Raw genomic sequence first — 18,032 nt, 5'->3', positions numbered from 1 at the left:
GTCATGAAATGTACACTAAGTCAGTATTCTATGAAGGTCGTTCCACGAAGCACCCTTTACAGAATGCCAGGTTAGCGCAGATCATCCCGCGCCTAACTCTGGGCACCATTTATTCAATTTCTCCCCAGCTGGCTAATGCTTCTACACCCACTCTCTGCCCGTATCGCATTCCCTGAAAATGAAATTCTGAAAATTTCAGTAATGCACAGTTTAACATATGGAAATAGGCAAACTACTGCAAATCCCTTTCATGCGGTCACACAGTAGCCTGTTTCCAGGCGTTAACTGCATATTAAATGCTTAATGCCCTTTACTAAAACAGCCCCCAAGTTATTTTAAATCTTCTATTCTGTATTTTTATAAATCTCAACTAACTGAACTTAATCCTTATTTGTAATCCTCTCAGAATCCGTAGGAAACAGGGCAGAATACCAGTCCATAGAATAGAATACAATTAGTTTAAGCATCCCTACTGTCTTAGCAACTTTAAACAACTAACAACACAAAGTTGCAGACGGCAGGTGTACTGCAAGATAGAGGCTATATGGTCTTTGCATCGGGCGCACAGGTATAATCTCTCACTAACTGGGAGTGAATCATACATGTGGAGTGCAAAGAGCTCTTAGATCTCAAAGAATGAGTCGTATCTCTGAAGGCACCATGGCAGATTTGAAGGAGCTGAGGCAGTAAGATATATAAAGGAGACTGTCAAGGACAAAGTAAAACCATTTCACCTCCAGTCTGGCAGCTTCTGGAGAGAGAGTCCAGGTAGACCTAGAAAAACTTCTGCTTCTCCCTGGAATTTAGATCTCTCTCTTGTGATCTGCTGGGTACCTCTGGCCTGGATAAGCCACTGTTAGAAATAAGGTGCTGCGGTCAACGGACATTGGTCTAACTCAATATTGCTTATCTGGTGCTCTTCTGTCAGTTATCCTGTATCTGACAACTGAGTTTCTTAAGGAACATGTATCAGATTAGAATTTGTCACATTTGGCACAAGGTTTACTGATATCACTGACTTAGAAGTTGTGTTTGGAGAAATATGTGAATATATTTCATTGAAAAAGCAGGATTGCATTTTGGTAGGATACAAAATTATTTCTTGAGTTGCACTGCATAGTAAAACAGATTGATAAGTCTTTCTTAAAAAAAATTATACAAATATTGCTCTCTGGACAAAAATTGTCTCATCACTAGACAATGAAGTTTACTGAATGCAAGGGTGAAGCCCATGATCCCTCTATGAATTCTATTTTTACCTGTGATTTTTTTTCAAGACAATAAAGTTTCCATGTAAATTTGGAGTTAATATTACTTCCTGCAAATGCTGAGGCCTCGTCTCACAGCTGGATTTAGCTACATCATTTTTGCCAACACAAAGACTACGCTTACACTGCTTTGAAGGAGGAATAGTAACTACAGACGGATGAAGTCTATCCCGTATTCCCTAAACTCCACATGGATTACTCCCTGTCATTTCTATCTCCATTACCTTCACAATTCAGCTACAGTGTAATACATTTCTTCCTAAACTTATAACACAATCCTTCTCCATGTTCCCACTGATCTGGACAATCCAAGCACTGAACCTATACAAAGTTTACTTTCTCCGAGTTACCGCTCAGGATCAGGCAGCCCCAGCTTATTGATAGGTCAAGTATGCAGTGTCTTCTTACTGCTTAATGCCACTCCATGTTCTTACTTAGTCCCCTCTTCCTCCCATTCTCTGCCTTCAAGTAATTTATATAACAAGTCATTCCACACATCTCATGACTGCTGTTAGAAAAGAAGAACAATGTATTATTTCTATTGCAACAAAACTTCCAGAAGCAAACAGTGAGAAAATCACTGCCCTTGCCTCCTCACTAACTAGGAGTCTCTCTCTCCAGCAGCAGTGGTGTCCTGCAAGGATGGACTGTGCTTTTGTAAGCTCTTTGTCAGCCACTATTTAAGTCAATACGTGGTCTCTCACAGGGCTTTTTTTGAGGGGTGGGTGGGTACTGAGTACCAGCACCTTTTCCATTGTCTGCTAAAATTTTGACCCATGGACCCCAAGTTTTAATGAAAGAGCTCAGGCTCTACACACCAATTCTGCCTTGTCATAGATTCTGTGTTTGCGGGGGGCCTGGCTATTGTGGGGTGGGTCCCTCAGTGATCACCCCACCCCTGAAGGGTGGCCTAGCATTTGAGTACCGGCACCTTTTTTGCTAAAAAAAAAACAAAAAAAACGCACTCTCAAAACAAATCAGTTCTCCCAGACTGCAACCACAAACTCATTCTTTACTCTTGTTCATGTTCTTTTCTGCAGTCTTAAGAAGAAAGTCTCTATTGATATATTGGGAGGTGATGATTGTCTCAAGGCCACTCTGCTCAGCAGAACTTAGCTTCAAAGTTGTGCTCTCATATGATGACATATGGATTTTGATCAAGGTTACAACAATGACAGTCCATGGCTCGTGGTAACCAGTTATTAGGTCACACTGCCAAGGAAGGGAAAAAGGAACTTCAAATCAAACAGTAGAATAGTGAACCGCAGCAGCTGAAATTCCCACGTTGAGTTATGGAAAAGTTCTTGCTTCATGTGTGACACAAACTGTAGTGATGAAAAGCTGTCATTGTGACAGAGACTCTGATGCAATCACAGGCGCTGGACATGGAGTACGAGCCACAAGAAAACTGTTTACATCTTGGACTCCAACTATGCCAAAATCTGTGATAGATAATGACAGTTGTGCAGGAGACATCTGTGTGGGGTCTCTTTCAAAATCCATGCTGCTGGATATTAAAGGCAATCCACCATTCATACCTCCTGGAAGAGCAAACCCCATGCTTAGGTATCCATCTGAGCTTGGTAATGGATCTTGCTGATCTGCTAGGACCAGACCTGCTGGTAGCTGGTAGAACCCAGTTTCTGATGGATTTACAGGACTTCTGGTACAGTCTGTTGTCATTCCTGATGGCTCCTCTCCAGGGTCAAAAGGACAGTTTATTTCTGAAGGAGTGCTGTATTCATAGCCCTGTCCACATTCACTTAGGCTTCCCACACTATAGGCAGTGCTTTCTGCACTCAAAGATTCTACATTTTTAAGATAGGGCAGAGATACACAAGTTGAGACAAATAGATTTTTGGATATAGAGAACAGCCACATACTATACCATATTAACACCCAATGTTCATTTGTTTATAGATTACCAGGGATAATTACAATACATTCTCAAGTATGCTTGAAACTGCCCCAGGATATAAGCGTGCACCTACATTTACGCAATATGAGGTAATTTTATAAGTCCCTTGTGTAAACCCATTTTCAGGTGCTTATTTTAAGCAAATTTTATACAGACAAGTAGGTGCCTGATTGTCTTTCAACAATATTAGCTTAAGTGGCAGAAATTACAGATGCATTGCAAGCAGACATTTACAGCTGCCCTAGAGCAGGTGCAGATGTCCACACCTATAAATTTATGGACGTGCAAATTAGCATATTTGATAATCTATGCACGTATGTGTGGGCTCTACCTCTGTACACACACATCATATCAAAGTACATACTTTACACACCAGTCAGTATTTTATAAGAGATAATTCTATAAGGCGCCACGCAGAATTAGTACTCCTAAATAATTCTGTGCAAAAAAAAAATATCAAAATTCTGTGCAAAAAAATTTCAAAATTCTGTGCACAAAATTAGCAAATTCTGCAAGTCTATTTGTCGTAATTTAACCAATATTACAGCCCCGCTCCCTGTACACAGATACCATTCATATTTTTACCAGCACCCACACAGGAACTGGGGAGGCTAGGAGAGGATTTCAGGATGGGGAAATTCTGTGCAAAAACATCACAAATAAATAATGTAGAATTTTGCAGAATTTTCAAATACTGTGCCTAGAGTTGCCCCGGGAGTAACACTTTGCATGTGGGCATTCACATGGACAGAATACTATAAATTACAGGCACAAGCAGTTACACCGGCTTTATGGCTGGTTTAAGTGTTTGCACCTTAATATACATACATGTAAATACTTGGTTACATTAGCATTCTATAAAGAGAAATGGGCTCCAAATAGGCACCTTGTGGGCACCTAAATATAAGTGCCCCTTTATAGAACTGCCCTCTATATGTACAGGTGCTAAATGGAGGAAGGGGGCAGCAAATAGACGAAGCAGGGGATGCATCAACACTTGTGTGTATTTCATAACACACTCAACAACTGCATTGGAGGTGTAAATGTGTATGTCACTTTCCATGGGACAACTGGATAAAAAGAAATGCAGGTAAATGTTAAAGGACCGAAAAGATGGCCGGTACAATCAGAAAGCACAAGAGTGGATAGCTTTGAACTGTATACTAGCAACAGAGACTGCAGGGGAGCAAAAGGGTGCAGAAGCTACATAGGGGGCTAAGGGGGTGGGGGAGGGTAAGGGGGGAGGGAGGGGGGAGGTTTACTGAAGAAGGCACACAGCAAAAAGTGTTTGTAACTTGTTATGATTAGGATTCCACATAGTTGTACTAGTTGGTATGTGTTGAGTTACAGTTTGTATGCTTATGGAACGAAATAGAAAATTGAATAAAAATTATAAAATTAAAAAAAAACCAAAAGAAATGCAGGTGCATATGTTGCCTTTAATTAACAGGTGCAACATGCCTAGGTGTATATCTTTATTAGCATTAATTTAATTGGATTCTGTTTGAAGCTAATTTAAAGAATATTGCACGAATAACACTGTAGAAAGAAGGGATTAGGGGTATTGGGGGAATGAGACATCTAAAGAAAAATTGTGGTCACTAATTATTTGGAAGCTGAATACGAACATACAGGGGTGAATTTATACAATGACAGATAAAGACCAGTATGGCTTATGTAGAGGGGCGTTTTCGATATGACATCTAAGTCTGACTTTGCTCAAAATGTCCAGAATCTGAATAGCAAATACAGCTATTTTTGAAACAGCAAAACATCTTGGCCACTTGCTAGATGTTTTTGGGTTCTGTGCGCTTATCTTTTTGGTCCATTTTCGGAAAAAAAAATCCAAGTGAAAAACGCACAAATTCAAGCCATTGGGATGTAGGAGGAGTCAGCATTCTTACTAGACTGGTCACACAGACATCCCAGCAGAGCAGTGGGGCACCCTAGGGGGCACTGCAGTAGACTTCACGTAAAAGCTCCCAGGTACACATCTCACAGTTGCTCCCTTATATTGTACAGTGAGCCATCCAAAACCTACCAAAAACCAACTGTACCCACCTGTACGCTACTACAACAACCCTTATGGCTGCAGGTGTCACCTATATGTGGGTACAGTAGGTAAGTACATAAGTACATAAGTAATGCCACACTGGGAAAAGACCAAGGGTCCATCGAGCCCAGCATCCTGTCCACGACAGCGGCCAATCCAGGCCAAGGGCACCTGGCAAGCTTCCCAAACGTACAAACATTCTATACATGTTATTCCCGGAATTGTGGATTTTTCCCAAGTCCATTTAGTAGCGGTTAATGGACTTGTCCTTTAGGAAACCGTCTAACCCCTTTTTAAACTCTGCCAAGCTAACCGCCTTCACTACGTTCTCCGGCAACGAATTCCAGAGTTTAATTACGTGTTGGGTGAAGAAAAATTTTCTCCTGTTTTAAATTTACTACACTGTAGTTTCATCGCATGCCCCCTAGTCCTAGTATTTTTGGAAAGCGTGAACAGACGCTTCACATCCACCTGTTCCACTCAACTCATTATTTTATATACCTCTATCATGTCTCCCCTCAGCCGTCTCTTCTCCAAGCTGAAAAGCCCTAGCCTCCTTAGTCTTTCTTCATAGGGAAGTTGTCCCATCCCCGCTATCCTTTTAGTCGCCCTTCGCTGCACCTTTTCCAATTCCACTATATCTTTCTTCAGATGCGGCGACCAGAATTGAACACAATACTCAAGGTGCGGTCACACCATGGACTGATATAACGGCATTATAACATCCTCACACCTGTTTTCCATACCTTTCCTAATAATACTCAACATTCTATTCGCTTTCCAAGCCGCAGCAGCACTCTGAGCAGAAGGTTTCAGTGTATTATCGACGACGACACCCAGATCCCTTTCTTGGTCCGTAACTCCTAACGTGGAGTAGGTTTATAGTTAGAGTGGATTATGGGCCTGGGTCCCCTTCTCCGTAGTGCATTGCACCACCCACTACGCTACTGCAGGAACCTGCTTGCTGCTCTAATAGGACTGACCATAACATCTGAGGCTGTCATAGAGGCTGGTATGTACTGTTTCTTTTACATCTTTGGGGGGTGGGAGGGGGTTAATGACCACTGGGGGAGTAATGGGATCATTCCTTTATTTCTCCAGTGCTCATCTGGTCATTTAGGGCACTTTTTTGTGGCTGTCTCATTATTAAAACAGGTCTAGCTCAAAACGTCTCTGTTTTTGTCCTGGATGTTTTTGTTTTGTTCCATTATGGCTGAAAAACATCCAGGTTTTAGGAATGTCCAAATCCTGCCCTTAACACGCCCCCTTGAGATTTGGACACACTGCAGATGAACTGCATAAAAAAACATCTGTAAAATGGGTTTTGAAAATACAGATTTGGATGTTTTGGTGAGAAAAACATTCAAATGCTGCTTTATGCCACTTTTTAGATGTTTTTCTCTTTTGAAAATGAGCTCCATAGTCTGCCCAGCAGCTTCATCCTGTTATTACTCCCATAGATTTTACTGAATTGCTACCCGTTTCCTTTAATGCTACATATATATATATACAGTGGGGGAAATAAGTATTTGATCCCTTGCTGATTTTGTAAGTTTGCCCACTGACAAAGACATGAGCAGCCCATAATTGAAGGGTAGGTTATTGGTAACAGTGAGAGATAGCACATCACAAATTAAATCCGGAAAATCACATTGTGGAAAGTATATGAATTTATTTGCATTCTGCAGAGGGAAATAAGTATTTGATCCCCCACCAACCAGTAAGAGATCTGGCCCCTACAGACCAGGTAGATGCTCCAAATCAACTCGTTACCTGCATGACAGACAGCTGTCGGCAATGGTCACCTGTATGAAAGACACCTGTCCACAGACTCAGTGAATCAGTCAGACTCTAACCTCTACAAAATGGCCAAGAGCAAGGAGCTGTCTAAGGATGTCAGGGACAAGATCATACACCTGCACAAGGCTGGAATGGGCTACAAAACCATCAGTAAGACGCTGGGCGAGAAGGAGACAACTGTTGGTGCCATAGTAAGAAAATGGAAGAAGTACAAAATGACTGTCAATCGACAAAGATCTGGGGCTCCACGCAAAATCTCACCTCGTGGGGTATCCTTGATCATGAGGAAGGTTAGAAATCAGCCTACAACTACAAGGGGGGAACTTGTCAATGATCTCAAGGCAGCTGGGACCACTGTCACCACGAAAACCATTGGTAACACATTACGACATAACGGATTGCAATCCTGCAGTGCCCGCAAGGTCCCCCTGCTCCGGAAGGCACATGTGACGGCCCGTCTGAAGTTTGCCAGTGAACACCTGGATGATGCCGAGAGTGATTGGGAGAAGGTGCTGTGGTCAGATGAGACAAAAATTGAGCTCTTTGGCATGAACTCAACTCGCCGTGTTTGGAGGAAGAGAAATGCTGCCTATGACCCAAAGAACACCGTCCCCACTGTCAAGCATGGAGGTGGAAATGTTATGTTTTGGGGGTGTTTCTCTGCTAAGGGCACAGGACTACTTCACCGCATCAATGGGAGAATGGATGGGGCCATGTACCGTACAATTCTGAGTGACAACCTCCTTCCCTCCGCCAGGGCCTTAAAAATGGGTCGTGGCTGGGTCTTCCAGCACGACAATGACCCAAAACATACAGCCAAGGCAACAAAGGAGTGGCTCAGGAAGAAGCACATTAGGGTCATGGAGTGGCCTAGCCAGTCACCAGACCTTAATCCCATTGAAAACTTATGGAGGGAGCTGAAGATGCGAGTTGCCAAGCGACAGCCCAGAACTCTTAATGATTTAGAGATGATCTGCAAAGAGGAGTGGACCAAAATTCCTCCTGACATGTGTGCAAACCTCATCATCAACTACAGAAGACGTCTGACCGCTGTGCTTGCCAACAAGGGTTTTGCCACCAAGTATTAGGTCTTGTTTGCCAGAGGGATTAAATACTTATTTCCCTCTGCAGAATGCAAATAAATTCATATACTTTCCACAATGTGATTTTCCGGATTTAATTTGTGATGTGCTATCTCTCACTGTTACCAATAACCTACCCTTCAATTATGGGCTGCTCATGTCTTTGTCAGTGGGCAAACTTACAAAATCAGCAAGGGATCAAATACTTATTTCCCCCACTGTATATATATATATATATATATATATATATATATATATATTATACTTCAAAGATATGCCAAAGACTTTGGTGCCTGGTTTATGCAGTAGTGTTTATAAACTATCATCCATGATGAGAAAGCAAGTGTTTAAAAATCCCAGGTGGTAAGAAATAAGGAAATATAAGCAAAATAAAGGAAATGTATTATAGGGGGTCATTTTATAAAGTATTTTTATTTATTTATGTCATTTTTTCATACCACCATTCGCCAGTTGCCATCATGGTGGTGGTGTAAGCGGTACCAAAAATTTATCATTGTTATAAATCAAGGATAAAGACTCACAAAGACAAATGTTCCAAAGACAATGAAAACCACAAAAGACAGAAGCGAGGGGAAGGAGAAACTAGGTTGGCTAAATGAAGGCATGTAAGACAAATCACTCAGCATGTAAAGCAACTCTTATGAAAAGAAAAGGAGAAATCAGATCTTACCTGCTAATTTTCTTTCCTTGAGACCCCAACCTTTCTTTCCTTGAGACCCTCCAAACCAGTCCAGATGCATTGGTATATGCACTTAGAACCACTGACTTCTGACACCATCCTATAAATATGCTGTGCTGCTCTCTGCCAGTCAGTATTAACATATCAAAACAGTAACAAGGGAACTTCCTCCTCTAAGAAACAATCAACAACAGACAAAAACAACAATATGCTCTTGCATATATATACCATAGATAAAAACGAGAGATATGTAGATAGAAGCAGTCTGGACCTTGTCAGCTCAGCCCCCTCTTCTATGACTACTCCTAAAACTGAACCTTGACTCTCTAATTGCCAGTTGGGTGGATTCTAGACTGGTCTGGAGGGACTCAAGAATTAAAATTAGTAGGTAAGCCCTAATTTTTCATTCCCTTCAGACCAGTTCAGGTGTGTGGGACACACCAAAGCAATACTTACCAAGGGCAGGAATCAGACAAATCTGCCACCATACACTTGCCCCAAAAGCCACATCCTGACTACCCTGAAAGCAAAGACCACATGGAAGCTGCTGCAGGCTGCCAAGGTGGAGAGCAGTGTTTTTCCGCCAGTTGAGATATATTTTTAAGTTGGTGGGGGAGGGGATAGAACACTTGGTGCCCACCCACTTCTTGTCTAGACCCACCCAAAATCTGCTGTCTAGCTACGCCCCTGATGACTCAATTCAAGGTCTCCAAACTCATGGAACCCAAGACTTACAGATAATTACAGGCTGTCAACTGTGACATGCATAACTTGAGATTGCGTCAGGAACACTTTCCCTCACTGAGTGTTGAAAAGCACTCCCAGATACTCCAGTATCTGCGATGGAGACAGCTCGCTCTTGAATGGGTTAATCACATATCCCAGCTTCTGCAAGACTTGACTACCTGGCATGTGGCCTCTTCACTCTCCCTGAACAACTTTGCTTGGATCAACTGATCACCCAAATAGGAATGAAACAACAACCCCCTCCTTTTGTAGGGCAGCTGCTATTACCACCATGACCTTGAAGAACATTCGTGGCACTTTCACCAACCCAAATGGGAGAGTGTAAAACTGGCAGTGCTATCCCAATGGACAGACACATACTAAAGAACAGAAAAAAACCCACTGATGTTCTTCCCAAATAGGAATATGCAAATACTTTGTTTGTAGCATTCCATGTGCTGGACCTGAACCAAATTACTGCTTTTGGAGGCTGTATCTTGCTAAGGATGTAAAAAGAATTGAAGCGGTGCAAAGAAAAGCTATGAGAATGGTATGGGATTTGCGTTACAATTCTTCTCAACAGGATTCCTTTATGTTTATCCAACGCATGTTTGAATTCCGTTACCGTTTTCATCTCCACCACCTCCCGCGGGAGGGCATTCCAAGTATCCACCACTCTCTCTGTGAAAAAATACTTCCTGACATTTTTCTTGAGTCTGCCCCCCTTCAATCTCATTTCATGTCCTCTAGTTCTACCACCTTCCCAGAGGTCTATAAGGGATGGTGGGGTGTGCGTGGAAGCGACCTAGGCCATCTGGGTGTAACACCTCTGGGCCCACTGGAGAGCCAAAACAGATCCTAGCCTCCTCCTTGCTCTTTAGTTGTATTTTTTTTTAATCAACTGAATTTGAAGAGTCAATCTCCCTGCCCCAGCCTACTTAGCTCCTTGGTCTACCAGACAAATCTAGTCTGCACAGGACAGCATGTTCTATCATCTGCTGGAGACTGAAAACTACTGGCACAGGGCTGCACAGAATCCTTATCAGATGATGTCACAAGTCAGTAGTTTGTATTCTCCAGCAGACGGTAGGAGTGCGTATTGCCACAAATCTGGCCTGGAGGGACAATAAAAAGGGCTCTTACAAAACTACACAGTTAAATATACACGTACAAAATACATGCACTGACAGAATGCTAGCTACTTATATGTGCACCGTGCGTAGGTGTTCCCAAGGTGCAGATCTAGGCGGTGTACAGACTACTACACAATTTCCAAAGTTTAGAAAAGAAAAAGGCTAGGGCACACATCCCAGAGACATGCATACTTAGAAAGTGTCATAATTAGATATAAAGGGGAAAGGGTGGCGGGGAGAGGAAAAAAGAGGAAGGAGAGAAGGGAGACAGGGAGGTTGGGAGTGGGAATATTGGAGGGTGACAACCTACAGCTGAGATGGACATGTATAACATCTGTGAGTGCACACAGAATATATGCCCACATTTACACCTTCGTCAGAGCAGTTGCATATTTGTATGAGAGAACTTGTGCACTACTGAGTGCTTATGTCCAGGTTCCAAAAGGCACTTATAAAAATGTATAACCCTTATTGAGGGTTAATTAAAAATAATTATAAAACTTTCTAAGTGCATTTTGAACTTAGAAATGGGTGTCCTGCTATACAATTAACCCTCCTCAAGGTACTAAAAATGGAGAGAAAGGATTACCTGTGCTTTCTATAACCAGATCTTGATTGAACTGGGAGTCCAGGCAGCTGGTGAAAGAAGGCACTGGTGGAGAACTATGGGGGCAGTTTGCACTCTCCATCCTTCCACCGTCTAAATCATTGTCCACATAATCCCTATGTTATTTGAAAGAGAAATGAGAGAGAGATGGTATCATCAGAACCAGACGCGGGCAAAGGAAACAAGACTTGTTTAGGAAAGCATAAATGTAGGAGGACTTCTGTGATAACATTTGCTTATTAAACCCACTGTTTACTAAATTGCGCTAGCGGCTGCCATGTGCTAATGCACACACAGCCCATTCACTCTGAATGGGCTGTGTCGGCATTGCCATATGGCTTATTAAACAGGGGAGTAAATTTACTATAGCAAATTGTCTCGGGTGATGGGAAACTTTGACATCTTAATGTGCTAAGTGTATGGCATTAGGGTAACACATTTTCTTTAATGTTATGGTTATTTTATAAAGCTATCTTTTCAAAATGTTGTCAAAGAGGAATGCAACACAAATAATAAAAACCCAAGCAAGCAAATAATATATCTTCAAACAAAACATCTTACAAAATAAATATCTGGCCAAACAGTACAGTTAAGAACATTAAAGTCAACCAAGAAATATGAAATACATTGATTTACTGGCTTGATGAACCTCCCTGAAGCAGCTTTGTTGGTGAAACTATGATCAGGAGTGGAGGTACAAGATTTACACTAAGAACCAGTTAAATACTGTTCTTACAACAGAGCAGAATTTTGAACATGTTTGCCTTTGATCAGTATTAAAGCAGACAAAAACCGATATTCAGATAAGTTCCTGAACCCATGTTATAACTTCAAACCAGTGATATTAAAGTTGGAGTGATGATTCTCTGTGGATGTTCTAGACGACTGTGGTAACACTAAGGCACACTGTTGTCCACTGCAAGAGAGATGAGCAGCAATGAGCTTTATGGTGTCACTAGTAAAAAAGGCCCGTTTCTGACACAAATGAAACGGGTGCTAGCAAGGTTTTCCTCGGAGTGTGTATGTTTGAGAGAGTTTATGTGCGAGAGTGTGTGTGTGTGTGTGTGAGAGAGAGTGAGCCTGGGTGCAAGTGTGTCTGTGAGAGAGTGTGTGTGTGAGAATGAGAGTATGTGCAAGTTCGTATGTGAGACACAGTGTGTGAGAGAGAGAGTGTTTCACACAGATACAATGTGTGCGAGAGAGAGTGTGTGAGACACAGACTCTCTGTGAGACTGAGTGTATGAGACCAAGAGAGTGTGTTGAGTAACTGTGTGACACATAGAGAGTGAATGTGATACAGTGTGAGACATAGAGTGTGTGAGAGACAGTGTGTGAGAGTGAGAGAGAGAAAGACATTGACTGTGAGAGAGAGTGTGTGTGTGACAGAGATACCTCCCCCCTCCCCTCTCTGGTGTCAGCCCCCCCCCCCCCCCCCCCCCCCCCCCCGTCTCTCTCTCTGGTGTCTGAGCGTTACTGTGCAGGATGCTGAGCTCTGGCTGTGCTTCAAGGAACTGACCAATCCTATTTAATAGAATGCACCTCCAACATTCTGAAGCCGAGAAACCTCATGTGGTTGGTCACTTCTGCTTGTGACGAACCCGGACGTATTCGAGGGCGTTGCTTACAGAGATGGAGCCTGAGCTTCAGAAGCTTCAAACCCTTCACTGAAGCCAGGGAGTCAGCTTCAGAACGTTGAGGTTGGTTTTTATTATATAGGATTTGACAGATGTTATGGTGCACCATTTAAATCTGAGCTCATCTCTACATAAGTAAATACTTCTGAAGCACAACATTTGTGAAATCTTTTTAAAAACCAACACACTTATCAGTTTAGTTTGTCCAGACTAGTCTGGCATGGACAACAAGGCGTGGGTGAACGCTTCAACAGATCATCTACAATTGATCACTATACCCTCAGCCAACTACCCAAACCATCAAAAGAATGTTAAATGAAAAGATCAAAAAGGCCATCAAACAATTTAACTCTTGCCAGATCTCTGGGCAAGGATATAATTCCAACCAAACTACATCAAGCTCAAATGCCTCAAGATTTCAGAGACACTGCTATTTACAGAGACATTAACAATGATTATGAAAACTACACATGCATTTCTTTGCTCTGTATAGCAGGGAAATGATTGCCCTGTTTTCTAATGAACAGACTTGTTGCAAACAAATGTAAGAATCAGGGTTGCATTTCAATAAAAATTGTAATTGCGATTAATCGCAAGATTGAAAATTTTTACCTTACAATTAATTGTGAGATTAGAGACAGGGCATAGCCAGCAGTGATGGGGGGGGCACATTTCCTCTCTCTCGCCCCCATTAGATATCATATCTTTGCTGGTGGAGATGCCAAAGCCCCACCAGTCAAAGAAATCCACTGCTAAAGCGGCCCCTGGTGCTGCCTCAGGAGCGAGGAAGTCAGAGAGGTGCCTCCAGCCACCAATGCCAGCACTCCCCAAGCATGCTCAGTTCAAGCATGAGCCTAAAATATCTCCATCTCTCTTCTTCCTCCACTTCTCTTCCTCCATTCTTCTCTCCCTTAGTTGGAACTTCTCCCTATTTCCTCCTCCTCCTCCTCCATGCACAGTACAGCATCTCTCCCTCGTCCTTTTGGCCCTGCCCATGGTACAGCACAGTACAGCATCTCTCCCCCTCCCCCACCCAAGGTCTCTCTCAATGCCCTCTCTCCCCTTAACCCCCGGTTCTCTCTCAATTTCCTTGCTCACTCGCTTGCCCGCCTGAGGCTCTAATTCCCCACTACCCTTCCTAAGTTCTCTCTCAATTCCCTGCCTCCCTTGCTCACTCACCTAAGGTTCTCTCTCAATTCCCTCCCTGCCTCATCACCCAAGGTTCTCTCTCAATTCCCCCCTCCCCCTGCAGTTCTCTCTTTATCCACCCCTCACCTCCCCCAGGGTTCTCTCTCAATGCCCCCCCTCCCCTCTTTCTCTACAGTTCTCTCTCAATACCTCCTCCCCCTTGCAGTTCTCTCTCAATATCCCCTCCCTTCCCCTTGCAGTTCTCTCTCATTGCCTCCCTCCCCTCCCCTCTCCTCCCATGGGTCTCTCTCTACCCCCCCTTCCCCCTGCGGGGCTCTCTCACTGTCCCTCCCTTGCGGTTCTCTCTCAATATTCTCCTTCTCCCACCCGCACACATGGTCAGTCCGGCATCTCTCCCTCCACTCCCAATTGCTTGCGACTCTCTCTCCCCTTCCTCCCTACCCAACCTAGTTTACCTTTGCAAAAGTCTTCGCCCTGCAGCACCAGCAGCAGCTGTATGGAAAGGCTACCTGTGGCCTGCATCGAACCTTTCCTTCCTACTTGTCCCGTCCCCTTCTAAACAGGAAGTTGCATCAGAAGGGGGCCAGAAGAGTCAGAAGGAAAGGCCCGGTACAGGCCACAGGCAGCCTTTCCTTACAGCTGCTGCTGGACTTCTGGCAAAGACTTCTGTAAAGGTAAACCAGGTTGGGTTGGGAGGGAAGGAAGGGTAAAGAGAGAGCCGCCGGCTGTCTGGGAGAGAAAGGAGAGATGACGGACTGACCGAGCGTGCATACGTGTACACAGGCAGGGGAGGGAGGTTAATTAATAAGCGTGGTTAAATTTGTTAATCTCAAATAATAATTAATGCATTAATCGCGGCATTAACTGCAAACAATCTGCCAGAAGTACTATGTGGTTTTAGGCCAGACTGTAGCAGCACAGACATGATTTTTGTTGTGACACAAGGCCTAAAAAATGTTTAGAGAAAAATACGGACTTGTACGCAGACTTTGATACAGTCAATAGTAAGGGTCTACAGATCATCCTGTATAAATTAGGTTATTGGAAAAGGTTTATACAAATTATCTATTTATTCTATGACTGCATGTCAGGCAAGTGTTCCCCAGTGGGGGCACTTTTGAAAGCTATGTACTTGCCCCAGCACTGTTGAACTTGTTCTTTGCCTGGACTTTGGAAAGCATGTGACCACGTTCCCACAGTCCTAAATAGAGAAGCATTCTGTAACTTTCCATAGCTCTGAATATGCGCTCAGAGCCTAATAAAAAGGGAGGGCTTGTCACAGCAGAGTGGGGGTTCATCTGTGGGCAGACGTGTTGTGCAGAGGGTTTGTTCCTGGTCTGAAGCTCCTAGCTCTCGCTGTCAATCGGGCCCCCCCCAGTTGATGATAAGAGCCTGGATGACGGAGACCAGTGATGTTGTATGTATAGTGTATGTATTGTTTCTTTCCTGGTCTAAGAACTCTTTGCATTGCTTAGATATGCAGACTAGTGATGTAATGATTGTTTATGATCGTTTCTAATTATTGTGTGTATATAGCTAATCATTGTATATACCTTAATCATTGTAGAATTTAGCTCCTCTAATAAAGGTTTCATTTACTTGTTACGAATTTAAAAGAATCCACAGTAGTTATTGAGCAGTCTGTGTTAGTGAGACAGGCTGTAAATCCATAGCATTACATCTTTGCGACGAGGGTGGGATTTGTACAAAGAATGACACCTTTGTAAGAGGAATGCAGGGGAGAGTTGAATTCCAAAGCTGGAATGAGGTACTACATGTTATTATAGCCACTGAGTGGTCCTAATGGGAGGAACAGGATTCCGGTTTAAAGGAATCAATGACTTGCTGCAGGCAAAATGTTGAAACAGAAAGGGAGAAGGAATGAGTTTATCTTGTTGGGCAGACTGGATGGACCGTACAGTATTAAAACCCGTTAGAGCCGGGATAAACAGCATAGGAAAAGTACAGAATTGGAATGTTTAAGTGTGTGATTTACAGCTAAAATGCTTGCCAGAATACTTTAGTTAAAATGATCACTGAGCGTACTGTTGTAAAGTGTGACGCAGTTAGAATGCTGTATGATTTAAGCAGTTAAAATGATACCCGAGTATGACGCAGTAAGAAATGAAGGGAAAATTAACAAAATTACTCATTTGGAGTTAATTGCACATTTAAAGAAAAAGGTTAGGAGTTAAATCTTATAAGATTCAAGGACAGTTTCAGGCAGGGAAACTGAAACTGTCAGAAATAGGAATGCGTTAATTACTCAGCTTTCCTTGAGTGAAGGGAAGAAGAGAAACGGGGTTTTTTTTTAAGCAGGCTTTTGAACAGACAACACAGATTGCTTTGGATCTGTGGCCACTTAAACTAGAAGTAGAATTAAGTTTCTCAGCGAATTAAAATTATGCTAATAAGAGCTTTTGCCAAAAATAAAGGGATTTGGCAAAAACACTGGGGTTTTAGAGCCATAGGTTTTTTAGAATTAGAAAAGAAAATATAAAGAACAAAATCAGGGATTGGGGGAATTCCCTTACTGCGTGAAAAAGTGTCAGCCCTTCCAGAAACAGGATAAATTGGGCTAGAGCCTCTGGAACGGGTGGAAAGTCCAGTCAGGTGGGGAAAAGTTTATGATCAATTAACTAATGAGGCCTATATGGCTTTGAAAACTGAGAATTTAGGGCAATGTCATACATATATATATATCAATTCATGGTCCTTGGCAAATGAATTAGCCACGTGGCTACCTACTTGGTAAAATTAATATCAAAAATTTGTGGGGCAGAGAATTGTGGCAAGACATTTGGAATTATGTGCAGAATACTAATGTTATTGTTTTTTATGTAGCTGCTCATTGCAAGGGTGATACTCTAGAACGTCTCTACAGCGCAGTGGCTGATGACTGTGGAAGAGCCAGATAATTGCTCAGGTTTGGTGAAATGGGTGCCCCAAAAATGTGAACATCTGGGAAGAAAGGCCACTTACAGCTGGGCAACAGATCGTGGTATTAGTTTAATTATGAATGTTATTAAAATTGTTATTGTTGAATGTCTGGTCTGTTAATACCAGACTAGGGATCTGTTCCCCACATGTCTAAGGGGTAATTAAAAAGGGGAAAATTACCTGAACAAATTTGGTAGATGGATTATATAGAATCTTTACCTAATTTGCAAGGATGTAAATATGTGTGCACAGCAGTAGCTAATTATTTTAGATATGTAATTGCACATCCTTGCAGGCAACACTATTAAAACTTTAGAATTGATAATTGATAATGGTTCCCATTTTTGAAGGCTAACTGGTACAACAATGTGCTTCAGACCATAATATATATGTTGGATTTTTCATATTTCCTATTATCCACAGGCAGCAGGTTTAATTGAACAAATGAATGGCCTATTGAAACAACAAATACGTAAAATAGAGGGATCATTAAAGAATTGGAAAATAAATTTGGTAGAGGCCTTAAGGATACTTAATAATCAGCCTATTGGGGAGGCAGAAACACCCCTAATGCGAATGGTTACTCCTAACCTACAAGTCTTGACTACCAAACATGACTAATTAGGATACTGGGAAATTACAGCAGGAGCTATGATGCCCTAAAGGTCACTCCAGGAGCGGCAGGGCTGGATTTATATGCTCTTCAAATAATAAACACAGGTTTTGGAAGGGGTGATTGATACAGGTTATCAATGAAAAGTAAGGGTTATACTTAATAACCAAGGTCCACATGATGTGTTAATTCAGGCTAATGATAGAATTACTTAATTATTAATTTTACCCGTGTTACAATCTGGAATTGTGAAGGTGGATCCACCCACCACCTTTGCCACACGAGGGGATAAAAGCTTTGGATCCACTAATCTGTCTGCAGGTGCAAAGGTGTGGGTTATCCAAGAAAATGGGGCCCCACAGCCTGCTGAAATTATTGCCCAAGGGGTGGATAATAGCATCCTGATCCT

General features: G+C 42.5%; 1 protein-coding gene across 4 annotated transcripts in view; it reads right to left on the bottom strand.

The window, feature by feature from the left end:
* Positions 1-2,171: 2,171 nt before the first annotated feature.
* Positions 2,172-18,032, bottom strand: part of MIER2 (MIER family member 2) — a 76,905-nt gene continuing 61,044 nt past the window's right edge. For all 4 annotated transcript variants that reach the window (XM_030218671.1, XM_030218675.1, XM_030218674.1 and 1 more), the window contains 2 exons: positions 11,270-11,403; positions 2,172-3,076 (listed from right to left, as the gene is read on the bottom strand). In XM_030218671.1, coding sequence (XP_030074531.1) covers positions 2,613-3,076; positions 11,270-11,403 — 598 coding nt within the window. In that variant the 3' untranslated portion in view covers positions 2,172-2,612. The remainder of the gene's footprint in view (positions 3,077-11,269; positions 11,404-18,032) is intronic.

Source organism: Microcaecilia unicolor, chromosome 11 (assembly GCF_901765095.1).
Source record: "Microcaecilia unicolor chromosome 11, aMicUni1.1, whole genome shotgun sequence".
NCBI lineage: Eukaryota > Metazoa > Chordata > Amphibia > Gymnophiona > Siphonopidae > Microcaecilia > Microcaecilia unicolor.
The sequence above is the reverse complement of the archived record's forward strand: the minus strand, read 5'-3'. Positions and strand labels throughout refer to the sequence as shown.